General features: G+C 47.0%; 1 protein-coding gene across 1 annotated transcript in view; it reads right to left on the bottom strand.

Moving 5' to 3' along the window:
- The window catches only part of KCNQ3 (potassium voltage-gated channel subfamily Q member 3), a 291,277-nt gene that overhangs the window by 39,518 nt on the left and 232,177 nt on the right, over nucleotides 1–19,582 (bottom strand). Inside the window, exons 2-3 of the mRNA XM_055545745.1 lie at nucleotides 5,149–5,239; nucleotides 3,408–3,534 (exon numbers count right to left, since the gene is read on the bottom strand). Of these exons, the coding sequence (XP_055401720.1) occupies nucleotides 3,408–3,534; nucleotides 5,149–5,239 (218 nt within the window). The remainder of the gene's footprint in view (nucleotides 1–3,407; nucleotides 3,535–5,148; nucleotides 5,240–19,582) is intronic.

Here is a 19,582-nt window from a genome sequence, read left to right as displayed (position 1 = left end):
AGGTTCCTAAATCCACACCAAGTATGTCTGCCCAAAAAAGCTGGTATCCTTTCGACCATGTGAAAGTGTCTCCCATATATGCCTAAACCCTGGGGAAAACTAGGGGTCAGACATCTGGATACCAGTATGTCTATATCCTTGGTTGGGCTTCTCTGTCTGTGTAAAGATATCCACTTTTCAGTTTTGCAGAAAATAAAACAAAACCTAGACGCAGGGTAAATGTGACGTGAGTCTATGACACTCTGACACTAGGGCAGCAAATCTCAGCCCAGAGAGACTCAGCCACAGTGAAAGGGCAGGGTCTGAGGCTGTTTCAAATGAGGAGGGCATGATGCACGTGCACCGGATAGCCACCCTCTGGTCAAACAGAGCAAAACAACTCTTCCTATGAGGGCCACGTTATGGGAGAAGTTAGATGAGCAGAAGAGAAAATGCAGCAACATCAGGAAAGAAGCCAGCCAGGATGGTGGAGGCTGAGGGCCAGTCTCGTCTCTCCAGAAGGGACAGGAGGGCAACGAAAGCTGGAGCTCTCTTACGATCCTAGAGTCGTGAGACTGTTCTGCTGGAAACCCTCCTGTTCCAGTGGGGCTCCATATACTAGGACTGCTCTAAGTTGGCAGGGACCTCAGAATTTGGGCACCGTCAATCTCAAAGTCACCCCCTCCATGCCCTGCCAACACACACATTCACACACACACACACACACACACACACACACACACAAAGACTTCTGGTCAGCACTGGAGAGGTCACCCCAAAGACGAAAAAGAAGTCAGCTTAACACATTATTGACCAGAGACGTATTAACACATCTTTTGTTATCTGAACATTATTGATTGGAGATGTTATCAATATGTTTTTAAAGAGTGAAACAATTAACATCACTGTGTGAAGTTGTTAGAGCTTAAAATTGATCAAGGTTTCATTATACAACTTATATTGTCATTATTCACATTTTTCTCTATTAGGTTTTTGTTCCAACCCTGTGTATATTACATATGCAAATTTATTACCATAAAAATTTTAAAAATGATGCATCGTGAAATTTTGGGTGAAGAAGAATTTTTTGGTGAATTTTATGCAGATACTTTCTCTGACTATCTGAGTGACATATATACCAGTGTCTCAGAAGATGATAGTTCTTCAGAATGTAGCTCTGATTCAGATGACGTGAATAGCAGACCAATAAAAAGACAAGAAAACCTCAGTGATTGATTCTGATACAGAAAGTGAAAATGAAACTCACAGTGCTGGAGAATGTGCCTTTGCTTCTACTCAAGAGTAGACTGAAGACAACATTTCACAAACATTGGAAGACTTCACAGGTGTGTCAAGTGTAACTGTTGAGTATAATGACGCACAAAGTGTTGGTGAAATAACAATTAATTTTGGCTGGCCAGAATAAAAATCGCCCTTAGTTTCTGCAAAAATCCCCTGGTCAATAATGAGTTAAGATGTGAAGGATAGAGAAGGAAAGAGGAAGGCAAAGGAAAGTTGGGGGTTTTGAAAGACGGAATGTTTGTTTCCTTTCAAATTCATATATTGAGTCCTGTCTCTTGGTGTGATGGTGCTGGGGGTGGGGCCTCTGGGAGGTGATTAGGTCATGGGGGTGGAGCCCTCATGAATGGGATAAGTGCCCTTAAGGAAGAAAGAGACTCTGGAGAGCCCCTTCCTCCTTGTAAGGGTACAGCAAGACAGCATCTATGAACCAGGAAGAGAACTCTCACCAGAAACTGACCCCGCTGGCACCCCAGTCTCAGACTTTCAGCCTCCAGAACTGTGAGGAATAAATTTCCGTTATTTATAAGCTACTCTGTGTGGTATTCTGTTAAAGCAGCTTGAACAGACTAAGACACAGTAGACAGGGAAGGAGGACAGAGGAAGAGAGAAAAAAATGTGGAAAAAATTAAGTAACTGAAAAGTTCTCCAAAACTGCACGTGTGCATGCATGCATACACACACACACACCCACTACCTGCATTCAAAATTCTGAGCACTAGACAAAAACCTCAGCTTTCCAGTCTCAGCAGCAGATGGGAAGAAGAAAAAGGGCTTCAGCTGATGGTGAGGGTGGTACTGTCCTCGGTGTGAGGCAACCTGCAAACCTGGCAACTTAGTCCCAGGTGATACGGAGGGAAACTGGCAGCTAGGACAGAGCAAGGGTCCAGCTCTTCCTCCCTGGGCTGGCCATTCATACCAAACAGGGCTGTATTCTGTCCTGGGGGTCAGTTTTCAAAAGGGCAGGGAGGAAGAAGCAGCAGCTCAGAGGGGAGGGTCTGTGATGCTAACAAGATGGGATGTAAGATGGAGTTGAAGCCATGAAGCACATTTTTCCTGAGGACAGGAGATTGCTGGAGTGGAGAGCAGGGACAGAATGGCTGAGCTCAAACATCTGAAGAGAGTCCGAGGAGTTAAGATGGAATGAATAACCTTGAGAGGTGATGAGTGCCCTGCAACTGGAGGTATGCAAGTAAAATCTGGGGGAACCACATAAAGGCTGCTGTGAAAGGAGCTGGAGCAGCAGACAGGAAGGCATGTTCAGCCAAATGCTCCTGAAGGTTCCTTCCAGCCCTGATATTCTATGATCCTCTAACTTTAACTACTTCTAGGAATTCAAAGCTCCAAGATTCCTAAGCATCACTGCAGGCAGATTTCATCCTGTCTCTCTATGATTTTGGTAGGATCTTCAGATGGGAACCTAGGGGTTCCCCCTAGGTGGGCTAGGGGTGGAGGTGGGTTCTATCCTGCACCAATAGGGGTGTGTGAGAGCTTCCACCATCTCTGCTATGAAAATGCCTATATCCGGATGGAGGGGTATCCGTGACACATCCCCAGAGCAACTTTTGGGTCAGGACACAGCAATGTGGTGTTGCCCTCCCTTGGGAGGGCAAAGTGGTAGATTCTTGCAGACCTGGGTGTTAGGATGGAATCCGCTGCTTACTCCCTATGTGACTGGAGAATGACTCAGAACCGTGAGCCTCAGTTTCCACCTCTGTAAAATGGACATCATGTGATCCTACAGAAGTAACTCTCAACCAGCAATGGACGTGCCACACCTTCTAACTCCACTGCAGCCAACTGGAAGGCAATTGGCAACTGTGGCTTCACAGGGACTGGGGATGTTCAGAGCCCTACAATGGCTGCACCTTTGCATTCCAAACGCCGAGAGTACCCCCCAACCCCAACTCCCATGAAGAATCCCTGCCCTGCAGACTCATTCTAAAAAGAAGCCACAGGGGCAGGTACTCAGTACCTGCTGGAGGGTTGAAGGGAGCGGGAGAGGCAAGGCCGGCCCCCACCATGTGTAGGGTTTCCCAGACGAATTGTGTCTGCTTAAAATTGCCTCCGAGAAACAATGCACCCAAAGAGGGGGCCGAGGAGCCCCTGGGCCCGGGGTCAGGGCTCACCCAACATGCACAAGGGCTTCCTGGCAAACTTCAGTCGTCCCCGCCAGCCTTTGTATCGGCAGCAACAGCCGGCAGCCCAGATCCTCAAAGCAAACTCGGCTCCAAAGATGAAAATAGCAAATGTTTCCTGCGTGGAAGAACATATGGAGAGACGCTGATTAGCTGGGACCCAGTTGTCCGGAACCAGCGATTTCTGTTCTGAAGTCTGAAGAGTTGGATTTCTGTGGTTGCTGGTTTGGTGGACGGAGGGGTTAGGACAGGCTGATCACCCCCTTCAGTGCGGGGCAGCTCCTGTCTTCACTAGCTGGCTGTCCCGAACATTAAGCCTTTTTTTTCTATGCTTTTTTTCCCCTAATGGATCATTTCTTACAAATTCCCTTAATATACTAAAAAGCCCCTAAGAAGTTCAGTTGAGTTGAAAGGAGAGGAATTGATGCAATTGTCCACGAGTTGTCTGGCCCCTGGTATTGCTAAGTGTGGCCAGTGGTTATTGAGCGCAGCTCCGGCGTCAGGAATCACAGAGGTATTTTATAATATTACCCTCAGCTTATATTTTGAGAAACCAAGGCCAGGGAAGGAGTGGCTGAATAAATGTTTCAAGGCCAAAAGTGGCCAAGAAGGAATTCCAGGCAGATAATCAGGCTCAGAGCTCACGCCCATCAGGGTGTTACTGTGCTACTCTCCTTCCCTGGGGCACAGAGACCGTGACCTCCCTCTCAGGCCTCCCTTGCTGATCAGACAGAGACACTTTGCTTTTTCTGTTTGGTGACTTCCCTGGGGCTCTTGGGGAGTTGCAACAATCTTTGAAACTTAGTTCCTGGAACTGGGTGGCTTCCCAGGAGTCACCTGCTCGGGTCTCAGCTCCAGACCTGCCCTGAAAAGGAACCTGATGTTTCGGATACCACGGGCATCATGCTTAGCTCACCAGATTAGTGTTTATGAAATAGCAAGATCCCCCTAATTGGGGGGGGGGGGTGGTTGGCATCCTTCCCTTGTGCAGAGGGCAGGGCCTCACCCTAAACAGGTGGGCTGATCCTAACCAAGGCATGGTCATTCAAAGGGCCAGCTGGCCAGTGCTGCCCGGGGTCGTAGCAGGAACCAGCTCTTCCTGGAAGCCACCTCCCGGCTGGGCATGGATGCTGCACTCAGCCCATTGGTCTGTGCTCCTCGCCTTACATTTTTACATACCGTGGGTGAGGATGGGAGGAAATTGAGTCAGGGGTGTTAGGCAATCTGCCCAAGACTGCTGCCTGCATGCTGTCCACCACACACAGGATACAGACTGGACGGTGAAAACGGGCAGGGGCCCAGGAGGAAGGCCTTGGAGTTTTCATGTAGAAATGGGATTTGGTACTTGGCCTTGAAGGAAGAGGTCCTCAGGGTTTAGGGAGGAGAAGCAGAGGCAGGGTTTGGAACCGAACACACCTTTGCGTTACCTATCAGAAGGTGTTATCGTTTAGCCATTGGGTCTTGGTTTCTGCTTTGACTTTGTTTGTGCCGCCTGTTCTCTAATCTGGAATAACACAAGGCCATTCGCTCCCTGCTCCACCTGTGCACCGGGAAGTCCTCATCAACCGATTTGTCATTGCTTTTTCTTACTTCTGGACTTGGCCAGAGACTCCAGGAAACCAAAGGCAGTTGTGGGGAAACTGCACCCAAGGGCCTCCTTGTCCTCACCGCTGGAGGGCCCACCAGAGCGTCTGCCCCAGAAGCACAGCACCATGCTAGGCGCACATCTCACCAGCAGCAGAAGCCAGTCTCCCGAAACAGTCTCGTACTCCCTGAAGGTGGTCAGGACAGCCAGAATCAAGCACCCTAGGACAATCAGGAACCTAGAAGGGAAGGAAGAAAGAAACTAAGGAAGTGCCTTGTTCTGGATTGTGCCGAGGCTAGGCAGAAGAGTAATAGCCAGGATGAAGCTACAGCATCCATCGGACATAGGAGTGGACTTGTTACGTTATCCCATTTAACCTCGTGACACAGCTGTGAGGTAGTTAGGAATTGATGCTACAGTTATGGAAACCAGGTTTGAGAGAGCAACATGCATAACTTTACCAGCTAGTTAGTGGAAACAGTGAGAATTTGAGTTACAGCATCTGGTCCCAGCCCTAGAGGACTGCAGATTGCCTGACAAACCAGTTACCGCAAGCTTTGGTTAATCAACTGGAATGTGACTATGTTAATAATGGGTCCTGCACACACAGGACTATGACCTTCAAACATATGAAAATATTCTTAGAATAAAAACAAATTCATCCAAAGATTGATAAATTCAATGAAAGTCTCTGTTACCATTATCTTCGTATTATTATTATTATTTTTTTTAACAGTCAGTAGTTACTAAAGTAAATAATCTCTTTCAATTGGAGGATCTTCAGAATCGTTTCTGAAATTATCAAGTGTGTTTCATGCTAGAAAGAATCCAAGCCACCGTGATGCAGAGCTGCTCATTGAAAAGTCAGGAGAGCTCATCTGGTTCATGCCCCTGCCTCAGGCAGAAGCTAACTGCAAACAATCCTCTGAGATGATTGTATTTATAAACTCCCTGTGTGTGAGAGAGTGAGGGTGGTGGAGAGACAGTGTGTGTGTGTGTGTGTGTGTGTGTGTGTGTGTGTGCGCGCGCGCGCGCGCATGCGCGCTTCATCTTTTCAGCAAAGAAAAGAGGTTCTTCCTCCCTCTTGGTGGGGAGTCTGGTTCAATGGTCAGCATCAGGTTCTCTGGGTACCTAAGTTTAAGTGTTAGCTGCTCCATCGAGACCCTGCTTTTTGTGACCCCCACGGACTATAGAGGAACCGCCAGTTTCCTCTGTCCATGGAATTCTCTAGGCACGAATACCGGAGTGGGTAAGATTCCCTTCTCCAGGGGATCTTTCTGACCTAGGGATTGAACATAGGTCTCCAGTACTGCAGGCAGATTCTTCGCCATCTGAACCACGGGAGAAACCCTGGTGTCTAAGAGGGAAATTAAAAGACAGTGTGCCTGCGGGAGTCTTGGTGCCACATACTCCAAGTTCTCCTGCTCTGTGTAATCCAGCGCTCTGTCCTGCTAGGCCCCCATCCATGCCTTTTCGGTTTGTTTATGTAAGTGGGTACCCAACTCGTGCACTCATTCATCCATCCATCTGTTGAATATTTATATGGTAGGCACTGGGGGAGGCAGAGCTGGAATTCAATGATGAACAAGCTGGATCTGTCCTCCTGAGCTGACGGTCCTGACAAAGAGAAAACCAACTCACGGTGTGATGGTGAGGACCACGACATAAGGAGGTTTGGAGGTGTCTGCTCCTGGAGCTGGCTTGGCCCGGAGTGCTGATCCCACCCCTTGATGATCTTGATTGCATTTTCTGATCAACAGTCCTGCTGACCTGCAGATCTGACTCTGTCTCCAACCCTGTCTAGGAACCCAAATGAGATTTTCAACTCCCTCCTGTTTGGCCATTTTATTTTAAATTCATGACATGTGTGGAACCTGCTTCCTCTTCATTCAAGTCTCTGGCGATGATGATGACGACGATGATGGTAACAATCTCAACACCCAACACTACTCTTTAGTGAGCACTTACCATCTGCCACCTTACACCTATCAGCTCATTTATCCTCGCAACCTTCTCCCAAGGTAGATATGATCATTCCCGTTATACCGATAAAGAAATTCATCAGAAGGAATCATCACTAGCAGGATAACTGTGTCGTCAGTAAAAAGACTACAGAGATCTTCCCGACCCAGGGATTGAACCTGCGTCTTCTGCAACTTCTGCACTGCAGGAGCATTTTATACAAACATGAATAAAAAACCTAGCCCTCATTTTCAAGGACTACCTAGCCCAGTGGGGGAAACAGGACAAATGGCCACATGAGAGTCTGGCTGAGGTTATCATCTGAGTGTCCACAGCCTTTGGGAAAACAACACAGGAAGCACCCCAGAGGCTGTGGTCATTGGGTTGGAAGGCTCTCTGAGTCTTAGCTAGCGTGGACCATATGTCCCAGTTTATCCAGGACATTCCCCATTTTATGTGTGTTGACCTGCAGCATGGACCCCTAGGCAATGTGAACAACATGTACATGTGCAGAGAGTTCAAGGACACTAAACCCCACTCAATTTTCTACTTCAGTAAGGGGTGCGAGCCTTTTATGATCCGACCTTCCCCAACCCCTCTTGCTTCCCCACCCCCAGAATCACTGTGCTTCCTCAAGCCCTCTTCTCAATGCTCCTCTTCCCTGCCCACTCCCCCCATGTGCCCCTTTACCTCCTGCTAGCACCTTGACTTCCCTGCTAACACCAGGGCTTCCCTGGTGGCTCAGAGGTTAAAGCGTCTGCATCTAATGCGGGAGACCTGGGTTCAATCCCTGGGTCAGGAAGATCCCCTGGAGAAGGAAATGGCAACCCACTCCAGTATTCTTGCCTGGAGAATCCCATGGACGGAGGAGCCTGCTGGGCTACAGTCCATGGGGTCGTAAAGAGTTGGACACAACTGAGCGATTTAACTTTCAACACCTTGACAGTACCGGGCACACCTTGCGTCTAGAGCCTCCCAGCTACTGCCTGCACAATTCCTCCTGTGATCCCTCCCTTGGGATCACAGAACACCCCGAGGCATTTCTATTCCAGCACTGATCACAGCCCGTTATCATATTGTAATCACTGCTTGCCCCGTGTCATAAATACAGCGCACCATCTTAACACCCAGCATGAGAACTCGTCCCAAGGCAGGCACTGTCTAGTGAAATATCTTACAAATCCAGTTGAGGTGGAAGTTGCAACCCTCAAGGCATGAGACTACTAAACTTTCCAGCAATAGAAAGCAGCCAGAAGTTGGAGATGGGGTGGGTCTCGAGGGCTGAGAATGACAAAGAGGAGGAGATACGGCCACATGCTGAGGGGTTGTTAAGAACAAGCCTGGCTAAAATGAAGTTTGTGGCCTTGCATCTCCACCAATGGGACAGGGAGGCCAAGCTAGAGGAGACTCAATGGGGGGAGATGAGAGGGTGGACAACGTGGTTTTCAAAAGCTTCAGGAGTATGTATACAGAAGCCAACAAGCCAGCAAAGATAAATCAAGCTGTGGACCTACTGTTTGAGGTCCAAGTGGGAATATCCAGCAAGCTGATCGAAATTCAAGTCTAAAGCTTTGAAGAGAGGTCGGAGCTAGGTACTTAAGTCCCTTTAAGCTCTAATTGTGATTTCAGAGCCAGGTGAAGGACAGCTCAACCTTAACCGGTCACCAATAACGCAGTTTCAGCCTGGTTCCCATTCGCAGGGAGGGCGTGCAGAACCAGGCTTTAGCCAGCAGGGGGCAGCAAACACTCGTCGGAACTTGGTATTTTCTTGCATCTCCAGGGATTGAAAAGTACCGGCAGCCTGGGGAATTTACTTGCTGAGATTTGAAAACAATCATTAATTTATAAAGCGGAAAGCATCAAGGAAGCCCTCCTTTACCTGAGAAGGGGACGCACGTTTGGTCTCCTGCACATTGCACTTTACGCTGAAGATACGAACTCGATTCCAGACTCATGGGTGGAATTATCAGTCTCACGGATGGAAGAGAGAGAGGAGTGGCTAGAAGGGTTCTTCCCTTCTCTTCCAGTTTTCTCTCTCTCTCTCTCCATGCCTCACCGATTTTTAAGTATTTCAAAATTAATGTATTCATTCAACAAGTATTCTTAACATATACTCCACACAGGGCACATATCCCTATGTACCTGTGACTAATAGACAAATCATAACACAGTGTAAAACAGTCAGAACCATCATATAAATATATGTAGTGGTTGTGCGTGCAGTTGGGGGAGGGGCTGCAGTTACGGATCATCTGAAGAAAATATCCTAGGATCATTTTATCTGTTTATTCCAATGCCAGTGGCCCAGCACACCAACCTCCCTTTCAGCCATCTCAGGAGACCAATTATTCTTTTACTTCCTCTGTCATGTGAGTTTCTTCTCTGTATCAAAGACATCAGTTTGCTGACAAAGGTCCACATAGTCAAAGCTATGATTTTTCCAGTAGTCATGTACAGGTGTGAGAGTTGGACCAAAAAGAAGGCTGACCGCTGAAGAATTGATGCTTTCAAACCGTGGTGCTGAAGATTCTTGAGAGTCCATGGGACAGCAATCAAACCAGTCAAATCAATCAATCCTAAAGGAAATCAGTCCTGAATATTCATTAGAAGGACTGATGTTGAAGCTGAAACTCCAATACTTTGGCTACCTGATGCGAAGAACTAACTCATTGGAAAAGACTCTGATGCTGGGAGAGATTGAAGGCAGGAGGAGAAGGGGACAACAGAGGATGAGATGGCTGGATGGCATCACCAACTCAATGGACATGAGTTTGAGCAAACTCTGAGAGATAGAGAAGGACAGGGAGGCCTGACGTGCTGCAGTCCATGGGGTTGCAAAGAGCTGGACACGACTGAGCGACTGAACAATAACATCATCCTTCATGCCACTTTTCTCTCTTCTCTCTTGCTGGAGGCTTGGGGAGAGTCAACAGCTGCCCTTCTGTCTGCAGGGTCCCAACCATCTTTCCAAATAAAACTAGTTGAGGTCAAGGGTCTTGACATGCCCTCAAACCAGACACCATCTCCTACCTGCCTCTTCCCACCCAAGCCTGGCCTCCCTTCGTAGGAACAAAGCCCGACCCACCGGAAATCGCGACAAATATCCCCTCAAGGACTTCATTCAAGGGGAACCCAAGAGAGTGAAAACTCTAGGATTTACCTGGCAATTTTTTTTGGAGTGTCATTTTCTCCTGTACTCTGGAGAGCAGCAGTGCCAGGAGGGGACACTGTCACTGCTTTATCCCTGCCCTGTTTTACAGATGAGGACCACAGCCTTCAGGCTCAGGCAGTGGGGTCACCACAGGAGGAGGGGGCAGAGATGCTGGGACCGGACGCTGTTCTGAGAATGACCGTGGGGCTTGGAGTGAGGTTCTGCAGGGAACGGGGCCAGGGCAGGGCCAGCTGGAGAGCTGGGGGTGGGGTGGGGTTGGGGGGTGCACTGAGAGTTCAGCTTCCCTCTCCTCTGGTCTCCAGTTTTGGGGAGAAAAGCTTGGTTCCATCTCTAGGCAGTTTCCCGAGACCCCTGATGGCCCCTGCTCCCCGTAGGCATATTTCAAGAGCCAGGTAGCTCGCCAAGGTCCTAGATTGAGGGAAGAAAGCATGGACTCTTCTCCTTTCAGTCCCCATCTGTCTGCCATTAAACGGGCATGCTTGTAGTCAGGCTCCAAAGGATCTGAATCTTGGCTCACCACCTAGAAATCAGATGACCCAGGGCAGGTTTACTTTTTTGAACCTCAGTTTCTCATTTAGAACACGCAAGTGACAAATCAAGGGATTTTCTTTATCTTATTCCTTATCCCAGTCTTTGTAGCTCAGAGATTGCACAGGGCAGCAAAAACTCTCATAACTAAAAACCACCTCTCTAAGGAAGTCTCCGTGCAAACATCCTTGACGGTCTAACAGCAGCCTGTATCCTGCACATCATGGCCTTGCAGTTCAGCCTCTGTCTCTCCAACAGGGACATCATCCAACGGTACAGTATGGACCATTTGCAAAAAGAAAAGGCAAAGCTTACAAAGGAGGCAGGATTTTGTGAAGTTGATGGATATGATGATGAAGAGCTGTTCTAAATACAGCAAAACCATTAACAAGCGACAATCTTACTGGAATAATTAAAGACAGATCAAATGATATTTCAAAGGGTGAAAAACACCATACAATCCTTCCCCCCAAATGTTGAGAGAATAAAATGTGAAGTCATGTTGTATTATCATCAAGTTTTGGCAAAGAAAATATAACCTCAAATTAACACTCAACTGAGTCTTTGTGCATTGTAAAAATTAGAGCATAGTTGCAATTATAATTTAAATTTTGTGACCTGAGATACAATAAACACATTTTTGTATTTTAATTATATTTTTGTGATCACATGCTAATGAGAAATTTTCTTCACTGTTTAGTATGAAGTTTAGTACCCATTTTCAGCAGATACCCTTTAAGTAGGTATTCACTGATTACTATTAATTGTGGAATTAGGGACCCTCTAAACCTACCTCATGGGATGGTCATGTAAATAAAAAGAGAACCATGTACATAAACTGCTATGAATCCGGGCAAATAGCAGGCATTCAGATGCAAGCTTTTCACCTCTTTCCCTATAGTATTATGTTCATAGGGTCAAAAAAGTGGCTTTACTGGAATATATAAAAAATAATTTTGTGTTTAAAAACCTTCCTTGTCCTGGAAATTAAGCAAGAATATCATAATCACAAAAAATCACAGAAATCGATATCTATATCTTGATCTATCTATATCTTGATCTATCTATATTCTGTCCCTATCAAACTCTGGATAAGTTTCCAACTCATTGGAAAAGACCTTGATGCTGGGAAAGATTGAAGGTGGGAGAAGGGACGACAGAGGATGGCATCACCAACTCAATGGACATGAGTTTGAGTAAGCTCCGGGAGTTGATGATGGACAGGGAGGCCTGGTGTGCTGCAGTCCATAGAGTCGCAAAGAGTCGGACACGACTGAGCAACTGAACTGAACTGATCAACCTCTGGATCCACAGATGTGTGATGTAGATGCAGCTTTTGATCATTCAAACCAGGGGTTAGCAAACTGTGTCCCTCAGGGCAAATCCAGGCAGCTGCTATTTTTATAAATAAATTTTTATATCATAGCCACACTCCTTTGTTTATATATGGTCCATGGCTGCTTTTGCGAGGCAATAGGAGAGCTGAGTAACTGCAGCTGAGCCTATCTGGCCCAAAGGCCTAAAATATTTACTATTTGACTTTTAAAGAAAAAGTTTCCCAACTTTTGATTTAAACTAAGAGCCCAGGGCAATGGAACTCAGTTGGTACCACCTGAAGATGTCTGACTTGTCTAATGCAGTGCAGAAAAAAATATTTAAAACTTAAAAGTAAGGGACTCCATATCATTGTTGTTGAGGTAGATATCACAGTATTTAATAAAAGATTAATTAATAGGGTCATTTGTGGAAGGAAAGAAGTAAAAGTTTAGGGAATAGAAGACAAATATGATTAAAAAAATAAGAACTGGAGTTACAGCTTAAATTTCATTAGTTTCATGGTGAATCTGTCTCTGGAAACATCTATTGAAGTTTCTTGGTATGTTACCAGGCATTTCTTCTTCCGTGTCTTGTCTGCCCACTAATGGCTTTTTTAAATATAATTTTTTTAATTTATTTATGTTTGGCTGTGCCGGGTCCTCTTTGCTTTGCGGGCTGTTCTCTGGTTGGGGTGAGCGGAGGCTCTTCTCTGGCTGTGGTGCGCGGCTTCCCACTGCGGCGGCTTCCCTTGCGGCAGAGCACGGGGTCTAGGGTGCACCGGCTTCAGTAGCTGCGGCTCACGGGCTTAGTTGCTCTGTGGGATGTGGGATCTTCCCTGACTAGAAACTGAACCCATGTCTCCTGTACTGGCAGGTGGATTCTTTACCACTGAGCCACTGGGAAGCCCTTGGCATGACATTACAGGGTTAAGGAAAACAAAGGCATAATTAAAAATTCATAAACCTCAACTAAAAGTCCAGTCAGCTTTGTGAACAAAATCTTCCTTGTTTCACACCCGGGGTGGTATTTTTAAGGTCTAAATCCATCCTTCCATAGACCCCTGCTTGGGCACTGAAATGATGCTAAACCTTAAGAGGATGCTTTATTTTATCAAACCCTTGCAGAGCACCGACTATGCTGTGAGATTGTGATTTATAATGAGAAATATGTATGTGGTCATTTCCCAGTTTCTGGTATGGAGTTCATAAAACCCTTGGAACTTCCTTAGCGGGGAGCACAATCAGGGTGTCTTTTGTGAAGTCAGCAAGGTGACTGTTGGGAAGTGCCTCCGGATGGGAGCTGTTGCCAGGAGAAGAAATCAAGTGATTAGAGGGTGGGAACTACTGGTCCCAATTCCCAGACTTCTGGGGAGGGCAGAGGGCCTGGAGCTTCAGCTCCATCACCAACGGCCACTGACTTAATCACTCATGTCTATGTAGTGAAGACTCCATAAAAATGCAAGAGCACTGGGTTGAAAGAGCTTCAGGGTTGGAACAAATGGAAATGTGGAAAGAGTGGTTCCTGGAGGCCCATGGAAGCTCCACTGCCTTACCCTGTACATGTATGTATATATGTGTTATTCACTCAGTTGAGTCTGCCTCTTTGCGATCCCATGGTCAGTAGCCCACCAGGCTCCTCTGTCCATGGAATTCTCCAGGCAAGAATACTGGAATGGGTTGCCATTCCCTCCTTCAGGAGATCTTCCCTACCCAGGGATCCAACCTGGGTCTCTCACATGGCAGGCATGTTCTTTATCATCGGAGCCACCAGGGAAGCCCTTACTCCACGCATTGCCCTATGCATCTCTTCCATGGTCTGTGCCTGACTTAAATCCTTTTATAATAAACAGATGATCTTAAAATAAGTCACATGTTTCTCTGAGTTCTGTGAGTCACTCTAGTCAGTGAATCAAACCCAAGGAGCAGGTCGTGGGAATCTCCAGTTTATAACCCGTCGGCCAGAAGCACAGGTGGCCACCTAACTTGCCACTGGCATCTGAAGTGGGGCTGAGGGGTGGGGGACAGTCTTGTCAGGATGAGCCCTTAACTTGTGAAATCTGATTTCTCTCCAGGTAGACAGTGTCAGAACTGAGTTAAATTATAGGACATTCGGTTGATGTCAGAGAATTATTTGGTGTGGGGAAACTGTCCCCCATCAGAGAACAAGTCGGACTTGGGGAGTGCAGAACTCTTACATGACCATTTTGGAAGCACCTACTGTCTACAACGAGCTTCCCAGATAGTTCAATGGCAAAGAATCCACTGCCAATGCAAGAGACTCAGGTTCGATCCCTTGATCAGGAAGATGCCCTGGAGAAGGAAATGGCAACCTGCCTGGGGAATTCTTGTCTGGGAAATCCCATGGATGGAGGAGCCTGGCGGGCTACAGTCCATGGGGTTGCAAAGAGTTGGAGATGACTTATTGACTAAATGACAACTGTGTACAAAGCACTGATCTACAGGTTGTGTGCAGCAGGGCAAAGAGCATGCATTTCAGAATCAAACACGGTACTTCATCCCCAGCCGCTCCTCTTCATGTGTTTATGGCTCAGGCTGTGCTGTGCTTAGTCGCTCAGTCTTGTCTGACTCTTTGCGACCCCATGGACTACAGACCGCCAGGCTCCTCTCTCCATGGGAGTTTCCAGGCAAGAATACTGGAGTGGATTGCCATGCCCTCTTCATGGCCCAGGCAGAGCTGTTTAATTAATCTTAACTTCTGTTCTTGTGCATCAGTAACACCAAAGTCCACCTTGCGAGGCTATAGCAGAAAGTCTGCGTGGCCCATGGTAATGTTGCCGAGACTGCTGGGATCAGACACAGCATCTGCTTCCAGGAAGGCCAGAGCAGGAGCTATCTAGAATCGCCGTGTTCATAGATGTCATGAGGTGGAGGGTGAGCTCTCTCTCATCCAGAGGGATGGGAAGGGCCAGCAAAGGCTCCTCAGCTGTCCCTCCCTATGCCTGCGTGGAGGGGCCCCATGGTGCATGAGGGTGGAAGGTTAGAAGGTGATGGGACAAGTGGCAAACAGGCTCCACAGTTTCCCTTCACCCCTCCCTCCTTCCAGGAGGAGAGGGGCATGATTCACAGGCTCACAGTGGATGGCAGCATTTTCTGTCCAGACCCTCCTCACCCTCTTTCGTCTGGCCATAAGGAATCCTGGTAAGGACTTGGCTGGGGCTTGAATCCAGAGCCTAGCATCTAAGCCCGTGCTCTGGGGCATTCCTTTCCTTCTCCTCCAAGTCACCCCTGTTCCCGTGGTCTTCCAGCCTCCACTGCTGCCCTGTCAACCCTTCCATCTGCATTTCTCCCTGCAGGTCCAACACATTCCATCTCCTCACTGATTCTTGGTCACCGTGTGTGCCTGCCATCAGACACCTTCACCTGTGCAGCTCTAGTCTTCCTGGCTTAAAAGACCCATTTCATAGAAGACGTTCTAAAGCACACAATGGAAACCAAAATAAAAGAATCACCGTATTCAATTCTAAGCCTAATAAATCAGCTGTTTTCATTTCCTCCTGTCCCTTTTGCAGCCCAAGGACATAGGCATACACAATTTTCAATATTTGCTTTGTCTCAACAGTATAGTCTGCATTTTTAGCTTATTAAAGTATAAATATTCTTCCACTTGGCTATAAAATATTCAAACAATCATGTTTAATGGAAGAGGCACTTTCTATGACATCAGTGCACTGAAATATATACAACCATTCTCTTATTGCTGGATATTCAGATTTAGGGTGCTACCAATTCTGTGTTATTATAAGTTATATGATGGTATATGTTTTTATGCATAAAGCTTTTCCTTCTTTAGAATCAATTCCTCATAATAATCTCTAGACTATCTGGGCTTCAAATATCTGAATTGATTCTTGATATATTCTGCCGGACTACTTTTCTGAAGGGTTGCGCACTTTGTCTCCAGGAACACACAGCATCCACTGTTACCCAATTTTGCCAGCATTGGCTATTAATTACAGTTTGTTGGTTGACTTGCTAATTTAATAGGTATAAAACCGCACCTGAAATTTGCATTTGAAAAGGGGATAAAGGCTTGTACAGGTGGACTAGTGGTCAAGAACTCAGCTACCAAACCCGAGACTTCAGGGACTCAGGTTTGATCCCTGGCTCGGGAAGATCCCCTAGAGAAGGAAATGGCAACCCACTCCACTATTCTTGCCTGGAGAATCCCAAGGACCAAGGAGCAGTGGGCCATGGTCCAGTGTCACAGAGTTGGGCACGACTGAAGAGACTTAGCATGCAGCACCTGAGGATTAAGTTACTTCTTGTGAGACCTCCAGCTGGAGGTTCTAGGAGAAAAGGGAGCAAGTCTTCCCAGCAGCTGTGAAATCATCCCAAGGAGGCATTCACTTTCCCCACCTACAAGGGCTTTCCTGGTGGCTCAGCTGGTAAAGAATCTGCCTGCGATGCAGGAGACCTGGGTTCAATCCCTGGGTCGGGAAGATCCCCCGGAGAAGAGAATGGCAACCCGCTCAAGTGTTCTTATCTGGGAAATCCCGTGGACAGAGGAGCCTGGAGGGCTACAGTCTATGGGGTGCAAAAAAGTTGTGTGACTAACACGTTCCCTTTCACCTTCCTTACCTGGATGGTGGCCAAGCCAACCTTTCAACCGCCTTCAGGCTAAAGACAGTGGGAAGATGCCAGAGTGTCCCTGGCATATTACTTACTTTTCTAACCATGCCCTGGAAACCTTTCTAATTTAGAGATAAAAATTGGTTCTCTCAAACCCAACCCAAAAGGTGTAAACAACTTATATTTTCTTATTCGATTAGCACCTTCCTACAAATGGCTCCAGTGTTTCTTTTGAGAGCCAAACACTTAGACACAAAGCAAGACCCGGGCCCCCTGCTGTTTTCCCCCCAGCATGCCACAAGCCCTGATTATTCTAGACATTTTTTTCCTCTCTCTTTTTGAAAATCTCATTAGAATGGAAACATTTAGTGGCTTCAAGTTTCCAAAAGGGGAGAGATTAAAAAAGAAAGACAGAGAGAGTGCCCATGCAGGCGTTAGCATGGGGAGACGCATCTGTTTGCCCAGCTGTACTTGTAGAAACAACAGCCATCACGGCTGATTGTTTGAACAATTTCCTTCCTTCCCTGGGCTTCATGTTCATCCTTAAACGCTCCTGGATTTTATATTCACTCACTCGGTCCTTCATCCAATACATGTTTACTGAGCAATTACTCTGTACTGAGTCTCGTGTCAAGGTACAGAGGTGGCCCAAGAATCAGGTCTGCCCCCTAGATGCTTAAAGCATCATCAGGAAACTAATTATTCTAATGGACCGTGCTGGGCACTGAGGTGGCCAAGTGCATGCACCACTCTGCAGCGACTGAGGGCAGTCAAGGGCACCATAATAAGTGTTCAGGGGCTTCAGCTTATTAGCTGCAAATTCTACACTCAACAGCATCCTGGGGCTTTGAGACCACCTTCCTCTCACCTATTTCTAAGGTCAGTCATTGAAGGGAAAGATGCAAGACCATTCACTAGCCATGAGTGTTAGGAGTAACCTCAAGCTTGGGCTCACTGTCTCTACTGTTCCCAACTTCTACAGCCAGCATCAAGCTTTGCAAGTTAAGGCATAACATTTATCTGGGGTGGGAAGGCTGAGAAAGGGAGATACACATTGCATGTATTTGGATGTGTAGGAGAAGAAAAACTAAGGTAGGAAATCTCATTTTAAGAACTTTTGCACACTTATTATAAAATCATAGATCATATGACAAACCTAGATGGAGAATTAAAAGACAGAGACAACACTTTGCTGACAAAAGTCCGCATAGTCAAAGCTATGGTTTTTCCTGTGGTCAAGTATGGATGTGAGAGTTGGACCATAAAGAAGACTGAGCATTGAAGAATTGATACTTTTGTACTGTGGTGCTGAAGAAGACTCTTGAGAGTCCCTTGGACTGCAAGGAGATCCAACCAGTCAATCCTAAAGGAAATCAACCCTGAATATTCATCGGCAGGACTGATGCTGAAGCTGAAGCTCCAATACTTTGGCCACCTGATGTGAAGAACTGACTCACTGGAAATGACCCTGATGCTGGGAAAGATTGAGGGCTGGAGGAGAAGGGGGTGACAGAGGATGAGGTGGTTGGATGGCATCACCGACTCAATGGACATGAGTTTGAGCAAACGTTGGAGATTGTGATGGACAGGGAAGCCTGGTGTGCTGCAGTCTGTGGGGTTGCAAAGAATTGGACATGACTGAGCGACTGAACAACAGCAGATCATTTATCCATGCTTGTGTAATTGACCTCAGACATAAGTACAGGCTTTACATTTGTCTTTGTTCAATGTCATCTTCTGAGACTCAGCCTGTATCTCAAGCTGCTGTGATCATCTTGGAAACTGAGTTCCACTGCTGGAGCATTAACTATCCCTTCCAGCTTTGCCATCTGAATGCCTGATAGTCCTACCCGTGGCACATGGACCTCACTGATGGAGGAGCCAGTCTTCCTTCCACAACTTCCTCCCCCACCACTCCACCCCTTTCTGGGGGACAGTAAGGAATTCTGGCTTAGGGTTCCCACTCCCCCGTCCCCGGGAGCCCATATTCTGGGGAGAGCATGCCAATTTGGCCTTTTCATCTTTCTGTATCTGAGAACAGCTGCTGCTATCATGCCAACATCAGGACTCAAAGACCCAAACCCACACCTGGTACGCTCAGCTCCTGCCAGGCATATGTCATCCCTTCCAACCCTGAGATGCTGGCAAAGCTCATCCCTGGTGTGTCCCTCTCTTATGCACAGGCCACTGACTCAGAGGATGTGGAGAGAGAGATGGTGTCCTTCATGGGCTGGCCTCCTTGGTAGGCCATTGAGAGTTCTGGTTTCCAAAACCATCCTGGCCACAGTAATGAGGACCCCAGATGCATTTATCAAGGTCCCCGTGACCTCACAGGGCTCTAATGGGGACTGAGCGATCAATGCTGCTGGAGTCCGAGCTATGGGATGACATGGGAAATGTGTCATGTGTGACACTTCAAATGGGATTCTTTTTTCTCTCTCTCTTTAGAGATGAGGATACCAAGTTTTCTCCTTGAAACGAGGACAAGGAAAAAAAAAAAACGCACAGAGAGAAGGAAAGATATGCAGAATGATTCAGAACCAAGGTACCTTGCTAATGCATTGGAAGATTGTGGAGTTGTCCTCACTAAAGATAAAGCAAGGTATGGAGGGAAGCGGTGGTGAAAAGACCTCACTCTGGAGTCAGGAGCTTGGGTTCCAGTCCTGGCTCTATCCCAACCACTTGGGTGACCTGGGGCAAGTCACATTTCCTGGGTGACAACATGGTCCTAGAAACTAAAGAATTTCTGCGGATCCTTTCCTATTCTAATACTAAGACACAGACCATCATTTAAGCAATAGATGTGCCCCTGAAGGGCTTTCCAAGTGGCTCGGTGGTAAAGAATCTGCCAATACAGGAGACATAAGAGACCTGGGTTCGATCCCTGGGTCAGGAAGAGTCCCTGGAGGAAGGCATGGCAACCTACTCCAGTATTCTTGCCTGGAGAATCTCATGGACAGAGGAGCCTGGTGGGTTACAGTCCATAGGTTTGCAAAGAGTTGGACATGACTGA

Source organism: Bubalus kerabau, chromosome 14, assembly GCF_029407905.1.
Source record: "Bubalus kerabau isolate K-KA32 ecotype Philippines breed swamp buffalo chromosome 14, PCC_UOA_SB_1v2, whole genome shotgun sequence".
Lineage (NCBI taxonomy): Eukaryota > Metazoa > Chordata > Mammalia > Artiodactyla > Bovidae > Bubalus > Bubalus kerabau.
The sequence above is the reverse complement of the archived record's forward strand: the minus strand, read 5'-3'. Positions and strand labels throughout refer to the sequence as shown.